At 32.2% G+C, this 26,114-nt stretch overlaps 1 protein-coding gene across 3 annotated transcripts in view; it reads right to left on the bottom strand.

Moving 5' to 3' along the window:
* PHIP (PHIP subunit of CUL4-Ring ligase complex) overlaps nt 1-26,114 on the bottom strand; it is a 146,714-nt gene that overhangs the window by 69,103 nt on the left and 51,497 nt on the right. For all 3 annotated transcript variants that reach the window (XM_080666553.1, XM_080666554.1, XM_080666555.1), the window contains 8 exons: nt 21,362-21,583; nt 20,985-21,085; nt 15,965-16,035; nt 13,919-14,019; nt 13,781-13,821; nt 12,971-13,069; nt 12,051-12,204; nt 11,461-11,595 (listed from right to left, as the gene is read on the bottom strand). In XM_080666553.1, coding sequence (XP_080522679.1) covers nt 11,461-11,595; nt 12,051-12,204; nt 12,971-13,069; nt 13,781-13,821; nt 13,919-14,019; nt 15,965-16,035; nt 20,985-21,085; nt 21,362-21,583 — 924 coding nt within the window. The remainder of the gene's footprint in view (nt 1-11,460; nt 11,596-12,050; nt 12,205-12,970; nt 13,070-13,780; nt 13,822-13,918; nt 14,020-15,964; nt 16,036-20,984; nt 21,086-21,361; nt 21,584-26,114) is intronic.

Genomic DNA, 26,114 nt, shown 5'->3' with positions numbered 1-26,114 from the left:
CACCCATAGAATTCTGCTTCATGTCTTTAACCCAGACTTAAAACGTAATTGCTCCTTACACGCCCTTTCAACTTATCTGCATTTAATCAAGCCCTTTCGGCAAAGGCTGACAATGTGTAGTAACTGTAGCTTTTTTTTTCTTGGTAACTCTTGGAAGTAGTAGCCAAAGATGCTCATGAGACACTAATTATTTTTCCTTTTGGTAATAAGTTCCCTTGATGGTCTGACTCATATTTTAAATGGTGAATTTCAAAGGTTAAAGAAAAGGTTTTTTTTACCTGATAATTGTTTTCTGCTTTCCAGTTCCATTAATCCAGAACGAATGGGTTTCTCCCTGCAACCTGTCAATCAAACAGAGGTGGCCAATCACCACTCTGAATTTTTTTGCTCTCAGTGCTTCTTCACACTATGTTCCAGTTGAAAACTTCTTTAGCAGTGTTCTGAAAGAGGTAAAAATTCTACCCTATCTAAAGCACATCTAGGGACTGAATTTCAGAAAAAAATCAAAATAGGGAGTTGACTCCCTAACAAATAACAACTAAGGATGATTTTAAACAAATGAGATTGGATTTCTGGATTAGCAGAATCGGAACACACACACTTTATCAGGTAAGAAACACCTCCTCTCTGTTCCGGTATCCACTGATCTAGAACTGAATTTTATTAGTATTATTCTGATATCCCAAGAAACGCTTGGAAGAGAGAAGTGGTAATTTTCTTTCTTTAATGTTAAAAATATGGCATAGGGATGAATGTTCAGTTCAGCAAATGCAGAAGTGAAATTAAAATTTAGAAGAACAATAGTTGGTATCTCAAGAAAAGTTTGTATTTTGGTCAAAAGAGAAAACATCGCTTTAAAAAGAAGGGCTCTCCCTAATACATTTAGATACCACAAATGGAATTGCCTCAAAAACAAAACAAGTTTTCCCCTTTAGCTTGCTGAAAAGAAGGAATGAGCCCACTAGTGTTTATTAATGCTGTTTTAGATAGTAATAATAATGGAAAAGAAGAATAACTTTCCTCAAAACTTAATCATACGAAAGAAAATTAGTGAAGTTGAACTTATCTAATGTCTACTACAGTTAAAGATTAACCATAAAAGCAAGAAAATGAATCCTATGTGAAATAGGACCATGTCTTGGTTATGAAGTAAGTTGGAGGGTAAGACAGCAGAGGAAGGAAACTGATTCCAAATCCTTGAAAACTTTTTAAAAATGAGAAAGAATATATTTCCCCAAGTTAACATTAAGGCACTGTTAGCTATATAACTTACTACTTGCCAAAATTTAAAGATTATAAGCAGAAATGTCAGAATTCAAGCCTCAATTTCTTTTCCAAGTAAAAAGTTAAACGAAGTAACCACATCAACAAAGTTTACCTCTAAAAAGAATTTTACATAAAACAAGTAAAGATAAAGAGTAGAAACTGCCTTGGCCATGTGTTATTAGATGTTTTATTTATCTTGGTTCATTAATTTTCATAAAAGAGAAAACAAAAAAAAACCAACTACTTCATAAATATACTCTAATATAATAAATGCTTCCAAAATTGTAATATTATTGTAAGTCTAAATTTATAGTTCTAAGAACATGAAAGTGAGAAAGATATATGAAAGAAGTCTGACTCAGCAATGCCAAAGGATAGCCTTCATGTGATGTTTAGGCAATCTTGCTCTATAGTTTTTTCTTTTTGTGGGAGAGGAAGGGTAGTGGTTTGAGAATTAATCCACTTATAACCATGCTATCTACCAATGTTGCCACATTTATACTTAATAGATCTCTAAAAAATACCTAGGAGACACGAAACATATAAAGCTCAAAAAAAGCAAAGAAAAAAAATAGCAATCTTATTGAAGACCACTAAATTTCTGATATAACACATGCCATTGTTAATATGGCAGGATGGTATCAATTTTGTGTGTGCAAGGCATCTATATAACTTCAAAGTGATTTTTATACAGAGAAAATGAAAGTATAATCAATAAAATAAAAAATAGGTAAAATACATTAAAATGTATTTGGATTAACCTTAGTCATTAAAGAAGGCATTGAAAGAATATGCACTTACTCATGAACCAATTAGAAAAGGTGCTGGGACCTTATTAATTAAAATGCCAAATTTATATTTAGTAATGGTTCCTCAGTTAACCAACACCCATAACTACAAAATGTAGACAAGGCTTTTCAGTTAATACAAAATAAGGAAAATATTTTACTTTCCCTATATACTATATACACCCTCACTGTTTTTATTATCTATGCTATGATTAACTAAGAAAACAAAACCAAACAAAAAGTTAAATATTTCTCACTGAAAATAATTTTATCTTCTTAAACCAGGATAAAGTATTTATAAGAATTCTCAAAGAAAAATTTAATGCACTATTTGAATATGTATGTGTAATGAGAAAAGCAATGAGGTTTATATTTAAAAACCGAAAGAAAAAAATATCCTCTCTACCATATTAAAGTTAAACCTATCACATAAAATTAAATGTACTGCTTAACAAAAGAAGTTAATATAAATTTAATATTGTGTATAACTTATGCTAGTACTATTAGAGCTTTAGTAAATTTAAAAAACCCAGAATGAATGAGAAATGTTCAAAATAAATTTTAGATGAATTATTCCTCTAATAAAATCAAGTATGCTTACTAAAAATTTTTTGAGACATGTTAATAAACACCACATAATACTTATATACATTAAATCACAATAAAAGCTGAGAAATCCAGGAGCTAGTATTTACTAATTAGTGCAAAAATTTCAATAATAGGAGTTAAAAAATAAAAACATATCCAGCAACTATTGTTATTTTAATTAATTTTTAAAGCAAAAGATGAAAGAACCAGACGAGTTAAAATAATGAACACATTTGCAAGAAAATTCTCATATTAACTAAAGAATGCTGAAAATATTTCCAAGAAATAATGATGATAGAATTGTAATATTTAATGAAGTACATTAGTACCCTTTTCAAGGCAGAATACTATCCATAATTTCTAATATAATCTTTGTTAAGTAGAAAGATGAATAATTAATGGAAACAGAGGAATGGGGCCTTAGATCCAAGAGACCTTTCCTCTAGTAATAAGCAAATTACCTACTCTCTCTGTGAAATGATGGAGATACTTAAATGATCTTTAGAGTCCTATCCAGATCTAAAATCCTAAATCTAATATTCAGGAAGACTTTTTGGAAGAACTGGACATTTTGGAAATGAGGTATGCTAAAAGCACTACAATGAAGACTAAATTATAGGGTCTAAATTATATCAATCATGAGGTACATACAGCAGAATACGAGAAGTATGTACTCCTAAAGCAGTGGTTCCCAACCTTTCTAATGTTGCGACCCTTTAATACAGTTCCTCATGTTGTGGTGACCTCCAACCATAAAATTATTTTCGTTGCTACTTCATAACTGTAATTTTGCTACTGTTATGAATCATAATGTAAATATCTGTTTTCCGATGGTCTTAGGCGACCCTGCTAGTGGTTCTCAACCTGTGGGTCACAGGTTCTCAACCTGTGGGTTACTATGTAACAGTAACTATGTAACTGCTACTGTAGCGCCTAAGACCATTGGAAAACACAGATATTTACATTACGATTCATTAACAGTAGCAAAATTATAGTTATGAAGTAGCAACGAAAATAATTTTATGGTTGGGGGTCACCACAACATGAGGAACTGTATTAAAGGGTAGCGGCATTAGAAAGGTTGAGAACCACTGTGACCTAAAAGAACACAACACAAATCAGAAAGGTAGAAAGTACGAACTCTCTTAAGCAGAATCATCCTGTTATGGAATAATTCCAAGTCTATAATCAATGCCAATTTTTTTGGTCTAATTCATATTTTTAAATACATCATTGATTAAAAGGGAGCATCTCATCCAGAAAATAGTACATAATTTAAAATAAGTCATTTAAAATAACCTTATAATTTTATGGGATAGACATGGAAAGTGTTCTTTCTTATATATGAAGAACCTTAAAAGTTTATCAACCTGAGAGAAAAATAAAGTTGATTAAGAATGTATACTAGATACTAAAGATAGTCACTGTCATACTTTGGTGACCTTTTAATTATTAAAATAGTTACAGTGTAAACAAAGAATATATGTTAAGGGAAGCAATCAACATTCCAATAATCTAGGTGTCATCAAATTACTTTAAAAGATCACTGCTGGATGAATGTTTTCTTTAATATTGAAAATTCTTTATGGTAACATTATTAGATATGAATAAAAGATAGCTTTTTAAAATAAGTGGTGCCAAGATAAATTTACATACAAAAGGAAACTGGCTTGATAAAGCCAGTAGATATGTAAAAGTGATTTTGAAGAATCAACTCTAATTTTCATTTAGAAAAAAATACATTATCAAAATAAAGAACTCATCTTCAAATTTAACAGCATTTTGTTGACCATATTCTGATTTCTCTGAGGGCAGCAATACTATTAATCAAGTCCTCCTTGAAATCTATTTTCCTCCTTTGGTTCCTCTGACATGGTGTCTTACTCTCTAAACATTGTGATCTCTTCACTACCCTGCTAAATATAACTATTTCTAAAAGTTTAGATTTAAGCTCTTACACTGCCTTTCCTATCTCCATGAGGAGGTAAACACTATTCTATTTCTCTTTTATTCTATCTCCAAGTCTGGCTGCCCATTTCCACATATATTGTCCAAAACTATGTAACAGTAAATGTATAAAAATAAACTGAAAAGAATCAGTTTTCCTTCACAACTTTCATATTTCCAATAATATCAATATTATAAAATCATCTAGCTTAATACTCAACAAATTTATTAAATCTATCACTCTCTAGCCCTAACCCTTCTATAAAAATACCAAGTCATATATATACATATACATAATTTCTTTGTTCCACAAATTTCCTACTACCTACCCCTATAATTTTTCATTATAATGTCACTAATAAAACTAGTTCTTCCCCCACCTATCAAATTTCATACCTGAAATACTATTATTGGCATTCAAACTATTTTTCTATTAAGTTTCTGGAATATAAATATAATTTGCCAAAAATCCCCACAATTTTAACTATTCTTTATGCTCACGTGATAATATGAGGTCATCGACAACACACCTCAACTTCACGCTTTTCATTTTATCAACAATTTTTCAAAATCTATTCCAGACATATTTTGTGAACTGCTCTATGAACATGTATTAATATTTCTTACTTTGTTATTTATAATATTCCTCTTATTTATAAAATTATTTTTTACTGATTCAATTCTTATTATTGTTCAAAGCATACTTTCAATTCCTCCTGCCCAACAAAACCTTTGACCAACCACCTGAAGTGATCCCCCTACATCTTTAGATATAGCAATTATCTTCTCATACGCACGCTGGCATTTGAAACTACTTATCAGTATTTTTTTCCAGGTATATTTTATCTCCCCAATTCAACTGCACACTGGTTAAAATCAAGTACCATCCCTTGTTCTATCTGCTAATCAAAATGTCTTCACCTGTGTGTTTACATTATACAGAATTTAAATACTTTCCCTTATAACTTTCAAATCTTGAATATCTTTGTGATATCAACTCATAGAGCATACTGAAGAATTACAACATAAACGTAATTCCCCAAATATAGTGTGACAAACCAGAGAGACAAACAGTCATGGCAACAAATTTTAAGGTTATGTCTTTGATACCAAGATATAGATAAGAAAGAGACAGAATCTAAAGAACTCCAGAAATCTGAAAGACAGCAGCAATAACTAAAGTTATAATCAGAAGACTGAAAGTAATTCCTTACCCAGAAAGGTTGAAACAAAGACTGGAAGCATCAAAGAATCCTTTTTAACACACAGAATGCTGATATGACATCTTGTTAGGTGATGATAGGTAATGAGATAGATAGGAAGGAAGGAAGAAGGAAAAAGATATAGAGATCTTGAAATTTGGATTCACAAGAGAACACGATATAATATACCTTTATAAAGCTTTTTGTTCTCCCTTTCCTAGATACATACAGCTACAATTGTCCAAAACTAAAATAGAAATCGCACTGAGAACAGGTTAATATCAATAAGCATGTGCAAAAATTCTGAGTGGTGGATTGGCAGCCTCTGCTTGTTTAGAACGTTGCAAGGAGAAATTTATTGTTCTGGATTAGTGGACACTGGAACATTTTTTAAAAATCTCAAGTAAAAGAAAGGTTAACAATTATAAAAATAAGAAAAAAATTAATTAAATAAATTGTTATTTGGAAATTACTCATAAAACAACAAAAACAAAGCAACAATCAAATTCAGTAAAATCGCTTTCTAACAAAAGATATATTGTACGCTTCAGTTAAAATCAGAACCAGATAAGAGGCAACCAGAAAAGAGCTTTGAATAACATGACAGAAACAGACATGAGAGACAGATTCATAGACACAGAAAGAACGATATAGAGAAGAGAGAGCAAGATAAAAGCAAAAGGGGCAGACACATGAGGAAAACTACTAATGTGGAATCTACAAACACCACTCCAAACATCTTTTATTTACTATCTAATAATCAAATGGCCTAGCACTAAGAAATTTAAAAGTCTCTTTTCATATCTTTCCAAATGAATTTAATATTCATTTAGTTAAACCTGTAGTTAAAACTTAGCTGTGCTGTGATAATTTAAGAGAAAAAGGGCTAAAAAAACAACTTTTAAATTTAGAGACATTTATGCTTATATAAATTTAACTTGCCTACCTCTTTCAGGGAATTAAAATATTACAAAAGCCCCCAACTTCAATTCAATGAATTTGCATACATTTTCAAGTTATTTCCAGGACTAATTTATCTACCTCTCAGTAATTAATTGGAGTTTAGAGCTTTTAAACTAGAGTTCAGAACAACTTTCATCAAAACAAAGCTATACTGATATTTACCTCCTGCCACTACCAAGTGGGCTTACAAACTATACCAAGAGTTAAGAATATTCTTAATATACACTATCTGCCTTCAAAAGAATGTCCAAATATACTCTACTTTTGCCCTGAACACTCAAGTTATATAAGGACTGTTCAGCTGAAACATGAATAAATTTACATAGTTTTAAAAAGAATGTAGGTAAGTAAAATTTAAGGTTGAGAATTCAGGTTTTTAAAAAATAGAATAAATTTGTCTTATGTTTATAATCTCGACAATATCTTCTTTAGCTTCTTTCTTTGGTTCATTTAAAAAAAAAAATAAGGGTTCAATGTTTCTACCTTATGCTTTTCCAACAAGTGCTTTTAAAAGTTTACCTTAAAATTATTTCATTTTTTAAAATGAGACAAGGGGGAGAGTACAAGGAATATACACTGTCCATTCCATTTCATACCCTATGTCACTTGACATGTACTTCTTGTAAGTAACAAAAACCCAACATCTATTCTCCAACTGCATTTATTATTCAGCTCCTCTATTAAAAATAAAGCTAGCAGTAAAAATAATGAAAATTACTCCATCACTTACATAAAAAATTTCACTAGCAAGTTGAGAATTTATAAGATTTGGAAATGAAATAAATTAGGGAATTATGTAAGCATTTAAGAAATTAAATCTTTATCTCAATTCTCAGTCTCAAAAATGTTGTTTATATATTTGGATGATGCTAAAATAAAGTATAAGATTTTTAAATGTTATCATAGCTTGCTGCAGAAAAAAAAAGAGTATCTGAATGATGAATATCAGTGCAATATTGAAATATTAATGGCTCAATATTTTAAATTTATTAAATGCATTGAAAAGTTATTAAAACATAATTACTATATTGTGCTCGCTTCGGCAGCACATATACTAAAATTGGAACGATACAGAGAAGATTAGCATGGCCCCTACGCAAGGATGACACGCAAATTCGTGAAGCGTTCCATATTTAAAAAAAAACAAAAAAACCATAATTACTATATACCAAACATAGTCATTTAATCATTTAAAAATTCAACCTTTCACCTTTAAAAGGCTTTCTGATAATACAGGATTTTTTACAATTTCTAAAATTTCATAAAACAATTTTAATTTATGTAATAAATAAGAAAAATGTAATACAATGCTTTAGTACAAAATAATTATTTACTGCATTATTTCATTACCTTTTACAAAGGTATAACTTTCAAATAGAAAGTTCAATGATCATAAAAAGGGGGAGCCCGGGCTAGTTTTCCCAGTGGTTAGTGTCAGCAATAGACTGAAGGGTTGTGAGTTTGATTCCCGGTAAAGGGCAAATATCTCTACCTCTGTTGCAGGCTCAATCCCTGGCTCTGGTCCGAGCATGTGAGGGAGGCAACCAAAACCAATCTATGTGTCTCCCTCACATCAATGTTTGTATCTGTCTCTCTCTCCTCTCCCCCCACCGCCTCCCTATTCTCTTAAAAAAAAAAAAAAAAAAAAATCAATGGAAAAAAATATCCTCAGGTGAGGATTTTTAAAAAAAGGAAAAAAAGGGGAGGGGGTGTGTATGACCAATATTGAAGCAGTATTCTCAAAATATACTTAATAAAAACCTGTTTTAAGAATTCGTATGTAAATTTTTTGTTCTTTTAAAGGCACAATTTAGCATTGGACAGTGTGGCTCAGTTGGTTGAGCATCTTCCCATGCACTGACAAGTCACTGGTTAAATTACTTGTTGGGGGACAGGTTGTGGGCTCAATTCCCAGTAGGGGGCATGCAGGAGGCATGTTGTTTCTCTCCCTTCCTCTCTCTCTAAAAATAAATAAAAACATATTTAAAATAAATAAATAAAGGCACCATTTACATTCCTTATTTTCTGGCCATAGATTTAATGGTGAATTTACTTATTCATGTTGTAAGTTTGATTTTAAAACTCACACGAAATACTAATAATACAAATCTTAATAATACTTGGTCTAAACTTTCACCGTAACTAGTGCCTTTACATAGGAAACAATAAAATATTTACTAATTTGATCTTATGATTATTAGTTCAATTTAATGTCAGGAATTGAATTTGTATTCAATCAACATATGGTATTTTAGCAACACCAAAGCTTACTTATTAGCTTCAGAGAGCAAAAGAGTTATAACTACAGCCAACATTCAACATTCAGCATAGTGTACAGTGAACACAAGCTTCAACTCCTCCCTCAAGTTGTTTTTATTTTCTTAATAGCAATGCTGGATGCTTTATCTTCCATATGCCCATAGATAAAACAAACAATGAAAAAAAAAAAACACACACACAAAGGAGTAAAGAGCAAAAACCAGGGTACGTAGATGACTTCAAATTAAGAGAAAAAAATTGTCAAGCTAACTTTTATCTTAAGAGATCTACTTGGAGTTAATCTCATTTAAAAAATATTTTCCCACTGCACACATCACTAACTGGGTAGAGTTGGAAGTTAGCTGTGCAATAATTTAACCCAACTAGAGATAGCATTAAGAAAACATTAACAAAGGACAGAAAAACAAGGTTTTAAGTTACAAGTACCCGTATAATAGCTGTGACCTAGCTGACCCTAGGCAAAGCATTTATCTGTGTAGTTTCTCCATTTGCAAAGCCAGTAATAGTAAAATCTACTACCCTTATTATCTTTTCATAAGACACTGATGAGATAATATGTAGAAGCATTTTAGAAGCCTTTAAAAATCATTCGAAAAATTAAACAGCGTATTTTTATGTTAATAAGATAAAGAATAGCTCATTTTCTGTTTTGTTAAATGCAAGATTTATTTTTAATTCTTTTTGTTTTGTTTTTAACAGTTTGTAGAGTCTATGGATACTATCCAATTCTTGTTTCTTCTGCCATTTAAAGGCCTTTAGTTTCTTATTAAAAAGAGCAGGGAAAATATCCTTATCTAAAACACTCATTAAACAAGAAATAATTTTTAAGGCAGTATTGTAACTAACCCCCTTAGCTAATTTCAAAGAGTATACAATATAACATTGGTGACTTCTACTCCTGATTATATCACTAAATTGTAATGATCTAAGAGTAAATCATTTCAATCTCAAGGTGCTTCAATTTTTATATCTACTTATAAAATGGAATATTAGTGTGATAGACTTACCTGACAAGAAATAAATTCACCTTTATAACTTAAAGGTGACAGCAGTACTCAAGTAAGAGAAAACTTTCCCTCTAAACACTTTATTAATATACCAATGCCCTTTGAAAATATAAGAAATTACTAAATAAAGTAATAAATGTATAGACAAATTGTTTTCTTTTGAAACTATAAAGACACATGGAGACATGACTAATTTCCACATTCAATAGAAATGTCCCAAAAAGAAGCAAACCAGAAACACCAGGATAGTAAGAGGTGAAAATATTCTTTACCAGCATATTTAAAGATTTGTTTTTAAAAAGTCTCCTCTATACATATAATCACTAAGGAAATCCATCCATCACTAACAATTGTACCCCAAATAAATTAGCGCTGTCTTTTTAGAAAAGTAAGAATTTGACAAATCTTATTTCTTACTTTATTGTACATTAAGGCATGTCAATAAAGACAGCTACCGTTAATTCCTTCATTAATAAAAATCCTTTTATCTTCTGCTTAATCCTCCCTCAACTGTTTTGATCAGTGATTTCTTACTACATAGATATAGCTTTACTATGATTATCAATCAACTATGGGATCACTTTCATGAAATTTTTTAACAAAGTATTATATTTCCCGAGTCAAGACTGTTTTGTGAAACAATTATTTTTGCAAAATAACTGACCAACCACACTGTTAGTTGTATTATTTTATGATTTATTACCAAAGATTTCTATCCTTGATTTCTAAAAATATCTAAACATGCCAAAATAGTAGACACATTTTTGTTTTTATTTTTAAAAGATATAACTGATGTATAGGAAGAGGAGTAAAAAAATGTAACTAAGCAGTATTTAAGGAGCACTTCTTGAAAACACTACAGAGTAAGATGTGATATCAAACCACTGCAATTCAAGTATTCAGCAAAATATACTAAAATTGATATAAGCAGCAAAATATGGAGAAAAAAGTGCTTAATCACAAATAAATATCTAATATACTACAATTTGATAAAAGGAAAGAATGACTGATTCTTTGGCTTTCGTTTTAAAATGGTGTATTTTAATTAAGTTATGTTGTACTATAGGACTATTGGTAAAATACAATAATACAATATAAAAATTTATTTATAATTTCTTCACATTTTTCCAAACTTTCGTTCTATCTCTATTGTAATCATACTTGTTTCTCACAGAAGTTTCACTATTAAAACTATTTTAAAAATTAGCTGTTATCATAATATTCGTATGTATTGTAACATGCACAATTAATTTTCCTTTAAATATAGCATGTAAATAAGTGTGAAATAAGCAACTTTTGAAACTTTAAGTCAAAATAATGTCTGAACTTATTCTTAAATGGATTTCCTTTGTGATATGCAGAGTACCTGAGTCAATAAGTCCCCAAATCTTTAATAGCTATAAAGAGACTGATAATTACCATGTTGAAGTAAGATCGAATTTTGACTCCTCTTGCCAGATCCCATACTATCACGTTTCCATCATGACCAGCAGAAAAGAGAACTCTTGGATCAAATGGGTGTGGCTCAAGAACAAATACCTCATCTTCATGACCCTAAAGTATTTTTGAAGTAGCAAAGAATAAATATTAAATAAATATTTATAAATATTAAAGAAAATATTTATAAATATTAAGAAAATTCCATCCAACAATATGGAAACATTTCAAAGTTCTGAGTTTTCAGAATTATTAAGGTGGCAAAAATCTTCATATTTATCAATGTATAATAACAAAGCTGAGCTAATAATATCACTATCCAGAGTTTTGCTATTATTTGCTGAAACCTGAGAATACTATTGATGCAGCCCTACATACCAAAAAACAGCATGGATTTATATTTCCAAGCCAAACCCATTTAATTGTATTTTAAAATTATTTCCAATCTCTGGCAAGTTACCCATCTAGCAAGTTAGGAGATTTTAACTAACTTAAGACTATTCCTAAATGAACATACTCCATTCTACAATCAGTTTTAATTATACCAAATAAATTTTAATCTTTTTTCTCACCATCAGGACATGAATTAGTTGACCGGTGTAAGAGTTCCAAACTTTCAGAGTCATGTTATTAACTGCAGTTATAACGGTATTGTCATGTCGATCCCATGCCACCATAGTTACTTTCATCTTTGTGATTTTATCTTCTATTCCTTGAAGGTTTTGACTGAAAGTGATGGAGGCAGTATTTGTTTACACTGATACTATTTATTAAAATACAAGTATGACAAAAACCTAAATGTATTTTCATATAATTTATATTCAGTAACATAACTATCACCTAGCAGTTAAGAATAGTTTGAATAAACATAGGATGATGGCAAAAATCACTGCACCAAGTCAGCAAACCCAGGATTCCAGCACTCCTAAGCCTTCAAAATAATTGAATAAACGTCACTGCTTTAACTCTATCTGGACCCTGGAACTCTGTGTCATGCTGCTCTCCATCTTTTACTGTTACTGTTATGCCCTGCTTAACTGCTCTGCTCTTCCATCCGAGACTACTACACAAAAACAAATAGAAAAAAAATGGTTAAGACCAAAACAACGTTACAAGGTATAATATCATTTCTTTTGGCTAGAGAAAACAATTGGATAAACCACATGATCCCTCTGTGACAAAGGTAGCATTATAATATGCTCTGCTTTTAAAAAACTAGTGAAATTTAAAACTATTCTTACAATACCATCATTGTCTTAACAAAACTGAACTGAAAAAATCATTAATGCAGTAGGCCTTCTCCGATAGTGCAAAAATCATTTTATAAAAATTAAAGCCTTTCATCTCCAGTAGAACCTCTAGTCATAAAGCAATCATTTTAACAATGATTATGATATATGCTTTTATAGCTTGGAGATACACCAACCTGTTATACGGCATACTTTAAATGATCTATCTATACTGATATATTATATCAAATTTGATTTCTTACCCTGCTGGACGAGTAGCCATATCCAACAAAATGCTCTTCCATTCTCTTCGTTTAAATTGCCAAATTCGCGCTGTTCCATCACGACTTCCACTTACAAATCTGCATTAAAAAGAAGTCCACCACCAAAATAAAAATCACACGTTCTACCGAAATGAACTTTCCAAGAGTTATGTTTTTAAAAATACTCAAAAGACAACACTCATCTTGACTTACATAGCATTCTCATACTCAACCAGATATTCACTGCAAATCTAAGAACTTCTGAAACATTATAGGCTTTTAAAATTTTATACACATTATTCTAATATGAATGGCTAGGTCTCAAAATAATATTCAAAAGGGTTTCAAAGCCACCATTTAGTACCTTAGAAAAAGAATTTATATTTTCAAATAGAAAATTACTGACTTTTCTCTTAACACTAATGACCTTGACTCATTCTGTTCAAGGTTCTTAGAAATACCTTTCTTTCATTTTAAAACCAGAACATGGAAAAACCAGTTCTGCCTCAAATATTACAGTGTGATATATTTCCAATCTCTACTAAGTGTCCCTTTACTTTGATATATATAGGAAATAGGCAAGGTGGATAAAAATCCATATTATTAAAAATGGCCAACTAAACTAACATTATTACAAATAAAACATAAAGATGTAGGTTCACATACAAATGCTATATACACTTTTCAATATAACTAGTCAAGATCTTTCTTTTAGGTGATTAATTCCTATATAATTTTAATTAAAATCTGACTATAAAAATCTGACTATTTAAAAATTGGAATTAAATTTAGCAAAAATAATTATTTTACCTGTTACTAGTGTTGGAAAACTGGATACTGTCAACTTTGTCCTATATATGAACAGATAAACAAAAAAGAGGATCCTGAAAATAAACTGTTAAGACTCATTTAAATTGTACTTATCTAATTCTTTTCACCAATACTTACAGTATGAAATTCCAATTCTGATATTTTTTCTGGCTGACCTGAGCCAAAAAAATAAACCCTAATAATATGGTCTGTGCTTCCTGTGGCCAGGAACATTCCACCTGAAAAACAACAGCATACAAACATTTAACAGTAAAACACAATTTCAAAATTAGGTAATACAACACAAACATTACCACAATGTATACTAAATGGTTAATACTTTAAAACTATTCCTATTTATCCTAAATATATATCTAACCTGAATTAAATAAAGAAGTTTGCTAACATAGTTTTAACTAGGAAAGAAAGCTTTCCACTACAAATGGTTTCACTAAGATTACATAATCTTAAATTGAAATTAACAGTCATCCTCACTAGAAAACATGCCTTTTTAGATGTTCAAATCCCTCTCTTGCCCCATTTCTCATATGTTAAAATTCTATCAAACTTTTAGGGCCCAACTCCTTCAGTAAATTGTCTTTACAAGTTTTTTAATCAAATGAGCCTGCTCTCCTCTGAACTCTCATTAAGACTTTGTCATATAGCATAAACAGTTTAGCTTCCACTACAGTTGATATATTCCATTTACTCTCTCCTTGAAATCAGTACTCTCCCCTCAGTGTTAAGAACAGTGCTATATATATAACTGTATTTAGAGTACTTCAAACACATGCATAGTGCCCACATTTGTGTTATGACTACAAGAAAAACTGTCTTCATGGAAGTAACAGTGGAAATCTAGAAGTTAGAAATTAAAAATGTTTGAATATTGATATTCAAATACATTCATGTCATCAGTTTGCAATCTTATCTTAGGCACTACTGCTATTCACAATTATGAAATGAAAAGATAAAGTAAAACTGGAAATAAATGTGGAAATAACTAGTACTAGAAACATTAAATGTTAAATTCATTCATGTTTCATTTCATTTGTCATCAATTCAATTCAAATCTGCAGATCATAATTTGTTTAAAAGGATTAATATCCATTCAAAATGCTGCTACATAAACTCGTTAATTTGAATGTCAGCATTATTGTACAGCTAATTTTTAAAGAGCAAATAAGAACTGAGCAAAGTAATTAATAAAGTCGTACAAATATCAAGTTTATTTTAGTTAGCTAAGGGATACCTCCAAAATCTGTGAAAATATAAAGCAGATTTAAAGTACCTTTCTTCTAACAAGATACCTACTCAAAGATGTATTCCTTAACAGAGTAGATTTTGAAACTATTTATTCTCTCCTACTAGAGCATTATAATCTTCTTAAAGAAAAATAGTAGTCACATGAGTATATGAACTAAATTCTAACAAAATTCAAATATTTCTAAATTAATTTTCATCCCCTGGCATATGTTTAAGAATATGATTTATATTACAATAGTAAATATTTTCCAAAACTGTGTTCCACTTTAAGCCAGCTTTCTTTATTCCTTTCCCTCTTCTCTCTCTCAAAACAAAAACAATATACATCTATTACTCACAGTTCTGGAGGCTGAGAAATCTGAGGTCAGGGTGCCAGCATGGGGATGAGGGGACAAAAATACTCAGTCCATGACAATGCTGTAGTGAAGTCAGGGACCCTGATGGTGTCTTTATCACAAAATGTCACATTTTTTTTTTATCTCCTGTGCCTTACCAAATCTATTTTTCTCTAATTCATGAAAATTGCAGCATTTAATCAACAGCTCTACCATTTCTTCTCAACTCTGAAACAAAGGTTTTTGTGTATTTATACACAATGTACATACGCTTTGTACATTAAAAGCTTTTGCTTATGGGTGACTTTGTCTTTTACCAATAATTTACCACAAATTATTCAGTGCAGAGAACTTTCTAGGGCAGCTTACCTCAAGCACATAACTGCATTTGAAAATACAGGGTGGGGCAAAAGTAGGATTATAGTTGTAAGTGAAACAGAGTTTATTCTTGTATTATTATTTATTATTTTCCATACCAACAACTGTAAACCTACTTTTGCCCCACCCTGTATAATATCCAGGAAAAAAGTAAGATCTAATGTATAACTTTAAACAGAAAATTAGGGAGAAAAAAAAATCTTACCAGCACTAAAAGAAGAACAGATCATTTGAACTCCAGGCCTAGGGCGCTCTGTAAATTTTGCAGGTCTTGGACTATAATACAAAAAAAAAATTAACAATTAAAAATATCCCAAAGGGAATAGCAACACCAGAAATCTGCTATTTCAAAAAAATAATCACAGAAGGACAGAATTATGTAAGAAGCAACAGATGGCTCCCTTCCTAAAAACAGGTTTGAAATCATATGTCATGATCAGTAGATCTTGTGGAAACTCCACATACAGATTTTGTAGGAGCTCCTGATTACATAACAATCCACACATAAACAATTCCAAAGCCACTATGACAACAAGACATGGAGGTATTAGTTATACCCACTCCTAATCAAATTTACGTTTCACAGATTTTGATAGAGCACAAATACATAAACAAGTCATTTGTAAACATGGACACTCAAGCAAAATAGGTATTGCCTCTGTAGCATATACACACCAAACGAAAATTTCTCCATGTCAGAAATTAAACATCTCCCCTTGTTTATCTTCTAATGTTACAAAATGTCTTATAAAACTCCAAAAATTAAGAATCTTAGTAAAAATCTTAAAGTATTTGATTCTTATGTCAACTATAATGCTCATTCAAAACAGTGATGTGTAGAAAATAGGTCACACTCAGCTATATTTACATTAATTATGTAACTGTATTAGATTATGTCTCATTAATACTATTCGTATTAAATGTTTGTTATAATCAACTTTATTAAGAAAAAAATTATATTTTATATACCAGCTTCAATACATATATATTTGTAATGCTCCAAAATATACTGATTACTTTTAAAGCCCTATTTAATATACATTTTGACCTAGTTTTTCTCAGATTAGGAGAAAATTTCAAAAATAGTCTTCAACCTCACCAGAATGCACTGTGCAACTTTCACAATCCACAGCATTCAAATATAAAGTGGTTTCAATTTTGTAATCATTTAGGGAAATAAAATGTATTTTTTGGAGCTACCTATCAATGATATATTCTGAATAATAGTCTTTCTTACTGATATAGAACACAACACATATTATTTGTTAAGTTTTTAAAATAAATTTGAAATAAAGTTGTAAAAATTAACATTTTAAACATTTTTTCTTAATATCCATAGGCTCTGATATAGTTGAGCATAATAAATATAATTTAGATAAACTTAAAAGTCATTAAAACATTCTTTAAACCTAAATTTATCAGAGTAAATTTAAAGTAATTGAGCCCTAAAAGGTTTGGCTCAGTGGATAGAGCATAGGCCTGAGGACTGAAAGGTCCCGGGGGTTCAATTCCAGTCAAGGACACATGCCAGGGTTGTGGGCTTGATCCCCCATAGGGGGCGTGCAGGAGGCAGCCATTCAATGATTCTCTCTCATCATTGATGTTTCTATCTCTCTCTCCCTCTCCCTTCCTCTCTCAAATCAATAAAAATATATTTAAAAAATAAAGTAATTGATATTTAAGTTAATCTGAAATTATAAAGACAAATAATGTGCTACACTTTCCTTAATATCTTATGGATCAACAGTTCTACATTTAAAAATTTTTTGGCACAATCATTCACATAAACGACAACCAACCATTTAGTTAGAACTCATAACCAGAATATGTAAAGAATCATATACATTGACATTTTAAATAGACTTTAATATTTTTAAAGGGAAAAAACAGATAAGCAGGTACAAATAATATATATACACACATATATATATACATATACATATATATATAAAAGCCTAATGTGCAAAGTGTCCTCTTGGGAGTTCGACTGGGAGTCCGATCGCTCGCTATGACGTGCGCTGACCACCAGGGGGCGGCGCGGAATGAAGGAAGGCCTGGCTGGTAGCTGGCAGCCTCTAGGGATCCTACCCGTGCATGAATTTGTGCACTGGGCCTCTAGTTTAAGATAAGCAGGTACAAATAATTTATTTTTAAGTGCATACTTGAACTACTTTAAGATGTGGCCTTGGACAGAGACTGAGTTCAATTCCCTGCTCTGACACTTATTCAGTTATGTGACCTTAGGCAAGTTAACATTTCTGTACCTCAGGTTCCTCATATGTAACATGGGGGTAAAAAGAGAAGATATCTCAGAGTTGCTGAGAGAACTGAATGAGTATAATCCATGTAAAGTGCTTAGTGCTGACATAATAAATATTAGTATTATTAGTATTTTAATTAGGTTCAATCAGTTCTAGATACTCCATCAATGAATAATCGCTACTTAGTTTGGCACAATGGTTAAGAGAAGGTTCATTAAAAAAAAGAGAAAAAAAAAGGCGACAGAGAAAGTGGGTTGTGATGATATACTTCCAGTATTCACCTCAGTTTCCTCCCACCACCCCACATCCTGAAGATAGTAATATACCTTCCTCATAGAGTTGCCATAAAGACAAAACATATAAAAAATGTAAAGTGCTCGGTACTAGGTTGGCGGAATAAGTGCTTAATAAAAACTGAATATCATTATTACCTGCATATTTTAGGATTCCAATTCTCTCCTTACATCTAAGCTATATATATTTGGACAGCTTCCTCCTACTTAAGAGACCTCTTGAGCCAACTTCTGGGCCCCAGCCACTCAGATTCCTCACCTAAGAAGCAGCATCTTTACAGGGGGGAGTGTACATACAAAACCTACATCAAATCCTCTGAATTTATCAAGAGACTTGGTTTTCCAAAACAGGTTTCAATTAGATGAAACTGATTCTTTCAGTTAATGCAGAAGATTGCTGAAGTCATTTACACAAAAAAGAATTATAGCATAATACATTTTTTGCCTTCAATTAGTAATTAAAGCCTATATGATATAAATATGGTAATTTAAATATCAACTATGTGTAATACAGTAAACAGGTGTCCCTATATCTAAAAAAAATAATCACTCTTATTTTGATGCCTGACTCTAGCTTAAAAGTTTTTAAGGAACAATTACCATATCAAATAGAAAAGAATACTACTTACAAACAACTAGAAAACCTTGTATGTCCAAAAAAATTTTTAAACTATCACTAAGCAAAGTATAGATCAACAACTCAATGAAATATAATGCAACTATTGAAATTATTATGTCTATGATAGACTTTAAAAAAAACAGCAGAAAATATTTCCCTACTTTGTCTAAATTTTTAAAAATCTTACATGAAAAAATTACGGTAAAGGGTTTATAGATAAATCTACATAAAAGTTATGTGAAATAACTTCTCAATGATACAGATAATTATTATTATACTGAGCAATGTAATTCTCAAGAAGCACAAAGTTAAGAGTTTAATTTTGTAATACCATATTTATTCCCATGCTAATTTTAAGATCACTAATCACTTTTTCTTCTCTATAAAAACAAGAATGAAAAGGATAAAGGTATTCCAATCATGTCCATAGGGAGGTAAATAAATGCTCAAGGAAAACAACAATTAACTATTTGCTATTGTCCATATATATCAATAAGCTATTTCAACTTTTATCTAAATGTTTACAGAAATCCTTTAACATTCTAAATATTAAGAATGCAACTACAGTGAAATGAATTTGCTTTTCCAAAGAACCATGTCTTTGATCACAATCCTTTTGTCAAATGAAGCACAGTTAGTTTTGTTACTCGAGCTGCCATGGCCCCCTAATGCCCTACTAGAAGAGGTATTCTCCAGGAATGTCCATACATATGAATTTATTTAAACACTACTGTTTTAAAAGAACAAATTTCACAATTTTTTAATTAAATAACTCAATTTCGTTGACAATTTGAAAACAAGAGAGATAATTACTGAGATAAACTTTCTAATTTGAATGACTTTCTATCCTGAAAGCACAGAAATGGCCATTTCAACAGTGTGGAAACACGAGATGTACTACCTCCCCATTCACTGACTGTCTATGGCAGTGGTCAGCAAACTCATTAGTCAACAGAGCCAAATATCAACAGTACAACGATTGAAATTTCTTTTGAGAGCCAAATTTTTTAAACTTAAACTTCTTCTAACGCCACTTCTTCAAAATAGACTCGCCCAGGCCGTGGTATTTTGTGGAAGAGCCACACTCAAGGGGCCAAAAAGCCGCATGTGGCTCGTGAGCCACGGTTTGCCAACCACTGGTCTATGGAGTAAAGAGAACACTTCCTGTACCTACTACCTCCACTCGAGAGGTGGCATGGTGTACCAGGGGTGGGCAAACTTTTTGACTCGAGGGCCACAATGGGTTCTTAAACTGGACCGCAGGGCCGGAAAAAAAGCATGGATGGAGTGTTTGTGTGAACTAATATAAATTCAAAGGAAAGGAGCGGAGGGGAGACCAAGAGAACTGGATAGAACAGCCGGATCCGGCCCGCGGGCCATAGTTTGCCCACGGCTGCAGGACCCAAGGGTAAGGAAGTGTGCTAATCCTGGCTTTGCCAATTTTTAAAAACTGTATTAACTATCGGAAAGTCATTAACCTTTCTTTACCTCATTGTCCTTTAATCAAAAGATAATGTTTTCCAGCCAACTTGTTTTGATAAACTAAGATAAGTAAAAAACATAAAAGCAAAAACCTCCAACAGGGAGGGTGCATCTACCTAGAGAAAATGTATTGATTCTGTTTTCCTAAGTTTCTACAATAAAACCTACAATTTATAGATGTGGTAACAAATAATTACAATTGTTCTAAAGAACAGCTTAAGAACTCTAAGATAATGTTCTCAGGAACAGAAGGAGATATTCAGATAAAACTAGGTAGCATACAGAAATGAATGGCAGTAAGACAGGTATAGTCTATAGGAAAGAGCTAGAGCTAGGATAAAGATAAGAGAAAAAAGAAACAAACATGTTAACATGAGAAAACTTTCTCTGATGCATGAAAAGAAAAAGAAAACATAAAAATGAGAGGTCAATGAAGAGCCAAAATGTTACTTACTCAAGGAGATAAAGTAAATTTATTGCTATTGTCAACTACTTTATAACTTTTGCAATTTCAACCACTAAACATTTATGCTTTTAAAGTTACATCTGTGAAATAAAAGAGCAACTGACTTTATTTTAAGGGTTCCGGCATCCCACAGCCAAAAACAAATAGTGCCATCTGCCCCAGTAGAAGATAGGTATCTCTTTGAGCCACTGCACAACGGTGAGAACTGAAAAACAATCAAAGAAAAAAAATATCTTTACAAGAGTGACACAGTCCAAATTAATAAAACCCATTTTTCACCATGCGAATAGCAATAACAGAATTAAAAACATCCATTAATGACAAAAGTCACGACTACCAAGTTATCTAAAGCCATGTATTTATAAAGAAAACAGAAATATTCCTTTGTCTTAGACTTTATACAATGAATTATACAAGTAACTTCTCAAAACTTACTTTAAATTGTAATAAAAAAGGATATTACATGGATTAAAACAAGTACCTGTAGTGATGTTATAGATGCACTGTGACCCTGAAGAACAGCCAAAGGTGCACATGTTCGAAGACACCAGACTCGGATCATTTTATCACAACTTCCAGCTGCTATCATAGTATTCTCATAGTTTACAGCCATGTCTGATATTTCAGCAGCATGTCCTCTTAAAGTAGCTAACAATCTGCCATCATCTGTTGCCCAGATTTTCACAAGACAGTCATCAGAACCCTTAAAATAAGAATAGTAATAGAATTAACTCTATATATTTTAATTTAAAATCTTAACACAGATAAAGAAATCATATCTTTATGTCCACTTCCCAACAATTATATTTTTAAGAACTGAAAAGCATCAATACTTGTGTTATCAATTGTCCTGTACACAAGGCTATTTTATTAAATTATTCACTTACAAAGAATACCCAGGTGCACACATCTAACAGAAGTAGGATGTTACCAATGGCTAACATTTATCTATTATCCCTTAACTACCATCCATCATAATAACTTTTATCTAGAACCTTGTGAAAGAATCTCAATTTCTGAAGAAAACAAAATAATTGCAAAAATAAATGTAATATACAATAGTGACTAATCCTATTTATGGTATTGTGTTATATAAAAATAAAAGTAAGCTAATTTGGGGCTTTTTCCCCTAGGAAGCTAAAAATGTTTCCCATCATTGATCTTCAGCTAAACATACATATAAAGTCACCCAAAGCCAGTTATCAGAAAAAAAATTTTACCTGAATGAAATCAATAAAAAAAAAAACATATAAATTACTTGTTTATGCTACAACAGCAAAGTAAGCTCAGGAAGAAACTGTAAAATATACAGTGCATACTATGAAGACCTACATTTACAAATAAACATTCCAATTTCACACAGCCAGAGTACAGATTAGAACTTTTAGGCTTTATTTTTATTTATTTTTTTCATTCTCAAAGTTTCCTTATTCATCTATAGCTTATACTCAATTCCCAATCTCTCCCTATAGCCCCCTACTTTTTATTATTAAAATGTTTTAAGTTTTGTGTATACAAAAAAGGTAGAGAATATTATCATTAACCCCATATATCCATTTTCTAGATTCAAAATTTACCAACCAGTTTCAAAGGTTGCATATATTAAAATTCTTTACAACCTCACAATCTTTTTTTTTTAAAGCACCACTGTATCTGGACATTATTCAGAGGACCTAAAAAAGCAAATGATACTAGTCATCTGCTTTATAATTAATAGATATAACTGATCACACGGCATTAATATAACATGTTAAATGCTGTACTTCCTAACCAGATTCTGCTGGCACTACCCAGAACACTCACAACCACTAAACCAGTTCTTCAGATTGAGCTCTGAAGCAAATTAAATGGGCTCCCAACCACTAAAGACTAGTACTAAAACTTAACTTTGGTTAAAGTATCCACATTCAAATCTGATATTATCATCATGTTCACTTTATCTCAGTCTCTTCATCCTATATAATAAGAGAGTAATATGCAAATTGACCATCACTCCAACACACAAGATGGCTGCCCCCATGTGGACACAAGATGGCCGCCACAAGATGGCCAGCAGGGGAGGGCAGTTGGGAGGGACCAGGCCTGCAAGGGAGGGCAGTTGGGGGCGATCAAGCCTGCAGGGGAGGGCAGTTAGGGGTGACTAGGCCGGCAGAGGAGAGAAGTTAGGGGCAATTGGGCCTGCAGGGAAGGACAGTTGGGGGGGTGACCCAGGCCTGCAGGGGAGGGCAGTTGGGGGGGGACCAGGCCTGCAGGGGAGGGCAGTTGGGGGGGAACCAGGCCTGCAGGGGAGGGCAGTTAGGGGTGACCATGCCTGCAGGGGAGAGCAGTTAGGGGTGACCAGGCCTGCAGGGGAGGGCAGTTAGGGGCAAAAAGGCTGGCAGGGGAGCAGTTAGGCATCAATCAGGCTGGCAGGGGAGTGGTTAGGGGGTGATCAGGCTGGCAGGCAGAAGTGATTAGGGGCAATCAGGAAGGCAGGCAGGCAAGCAGTTGGGAGCCAGTAGTCCTGGATTGTGAAAGGAATGTCCGACTGCCTGAGGGACATTCCCCCGCCCCGTGCACGAATTTCGTGCACTGGGCCTCTAGTCTATAAATAAGGTTAAAAGGGGTGATCTTTAATGTTCCCTCCACCTTTAAATTGTGACTTATGCATTCATTTATCCAACTGCTTGTCATTAAGTATGTGCCAAAACCACTGAAGATACAAAGATAAGATACAAAAACACGGTATTTCCAGTCCTTATGAAGCAAGGCAGAAGAGTGTAAATGTAGTAACATGACCTAAGTGCTATACAGGAAGCAGCCTGTTTTTCTTGGGAGGTGGAGAGGTAAGATCTGGAAAGGAAACCAGATGCAGTGATGCTTAGACAGTCTCATGCGTGACCACGCAATGTCGTGTATTAGCAAATGTCTGGGTTCATGACCTGCTATATCAACTTTCGAGATGCTTGACCATGGGCAAGTTACACATGCTTCCTGTCCTTCAGTTTTTTTCATTTGTACCTATCTTATAGGGTTGTTGCAAAAACTATGAGTAATGAAGGCAGAGTGCCTGGTACACAGTAAAAGCTATATATGGACTATCTACCTATACTGCTTTTGGTAGTATTCTTATTCTTATTTTAATAATATTCTTATTGGTTTAAAAAAACAAATATTCCATGTGGTGACTATAGAGAAAAGTATGATCAAAGTCATGAAAAAAATATGTTAGTTCTTTACGAAACTACAAGTAGTCTAAGCTAACTTAGAGTGTGAGGTGAAGGCATAAGGATATAGTCAGGAAAAAAAAACTGTGAAGGACCTTTTATGGTATATTAAGGAATATGGTATAAAATGAGGATCACTATAAGGGTATCAAGAAGGTATCAAAATCAGATTTGTGTTTTTCAATGGTCATCCTGACATCAGTGGGAATTAGGCTAGAAATTAGAAAACTAGGTGGAAGTTGTTAAAATAGTACAGGCAGGAGAGAATGAGTGATAAAACTGAGGTTATTACAGAAGAAAAAGATCAGAAGAGGCGAATAGAATAGCTATTTGGGAAATTAAAGAAATGACACTGTATCACTGCTATCTAGGGGAAGTGATTGGACTATGACTTCCAGACAGCTGGTTTACCTGGCACATGGGAAATACACTAGGTATTTGCTGAGTTAAAAAAATGACTTTAGAGTAGTCATTCAACTCTCAATTTCACTAAATTCCACAAATTAAGTCAATTTATTGACCTATTAATTAAGGCGATATTTGGCTCTAATCTACATTCACAACAAAAATAAAAATTTAAGTATGCTAATACAGGTAGAATATATGAAAAAAGTAAATTCACAGCATCTCATTATGCATCACATTACTGATACAATTCATTTCATTCTTATGTATCTGAATGAGACTTTGCTTTAGATTCTACTGTAGAAGGTGTTTCACATATTTTTTAGATTCTACTGTAGAAGGTATTTCACATATTTTTCATGTTAATGGGGAAAAAAAGCCCACAGCTTTTTAACCAAAACTTTATTGAAAACAAGAGTGGCAACCTATGATCTAAAAATCCACCTCCAGTAACTTTTCACTGATTAAAACCTAACAAAAAGACCCATTATGTTCATATTGAGTTCATTATTTAGTAATGTTAACAATTTAATATTACTGTATAAATTTACTCTATTTAGACAAGTAATAAAAAAACAAATGAAAACAACAAAAAACACTATGCACATTTTCACTGACATTTTCCAATTAACCTTTCTTTTCTTCCATTAACTTGCAGGAGAGAAATATTCATAAGTGACCTTTCAGGGAAATTTCTCTTCACTATCTTCCTTCCATGACCCTATAAAATAGTTATCTCCACTCTCACCCCTGCTCCCCAGAACCAGTAGAATTTGAAACAGAATTTGAAACAGAATTCTAAAGCATCCATAAGCAATTTTATTCCATGCATCATTAACTGTAATAATTGATTGATTTTAATGGAAATGTGAAACTACGGATGATTTGACAAATTCATCTATTTCGAAACGACTATAGGAAATATAAGTATACTAAATAATTAAAAAGGACTGCAAAAGAGAAGAAAAATTTACTGGGAAAATATTTTTATTTTTTAAATATATATTTTTAATTGACTTGAGAGAGGGAGACAGAGATAAAAACATCAATGATGAGAATCACTGGTCGGCTGCCTCCTGCACACCCCCTACTGGGGATCGTGCCAGCAACCCAGTCATGTGCCTTTAACCAGAATCGAACCAAGGACTATTCAGTCCACAGGCCAATGCTTTATCCACTAAGCCAAACCAGTTAGGGCTGGGAAAATATTTTTAAAAGCACCATAAATGTGTTTAAATCAAATGTGAAAGGACAAAATTCCTTTTAAAAAGACATACTGTAGAGAGAATTTTTGAACAGATGACCTTTTTTCAGATAAGCCTATCTCAAATGTTAATGTGGTCAATAATAAACCAAAAAGTAGGACATTGCAGTTTTTCAATCAAAATGTTAAAAAGAATTATGGATATTAAAATAAAAGCAATGTTATTTTAATGGTGAAAGGGATGAGATCAACTACATAAGCATGGGGATTGGTCTTGGCTAGGAGGGAAAATAGGCTTCTAAGATGTATGAAAGAAAGAAAGGTATAGTAGAGATAGCAATCTATAATAATCCGATCTAATAAAAGAGTAATATGCAAATTGACCGTCACTCCAACACAAAAGATGGCCGCTCCCATGG

Source organism: Plecotus auritus (assembly GCF_963455305.1).
Source record: "Plecotus auritus genome assembly, chromosome: 4".
Classification (NCBI taxonomy): Eukaryota; Metazoa; Chordata; class Mammalia; order Chiroptera; family Vespertilionidae; genus Plecotus; species Plecotus auritus.
Note: the sequence above shows the minus strand (reverse complement) of the source record. Positions and strands in the feature narration are given on the sequence as shown.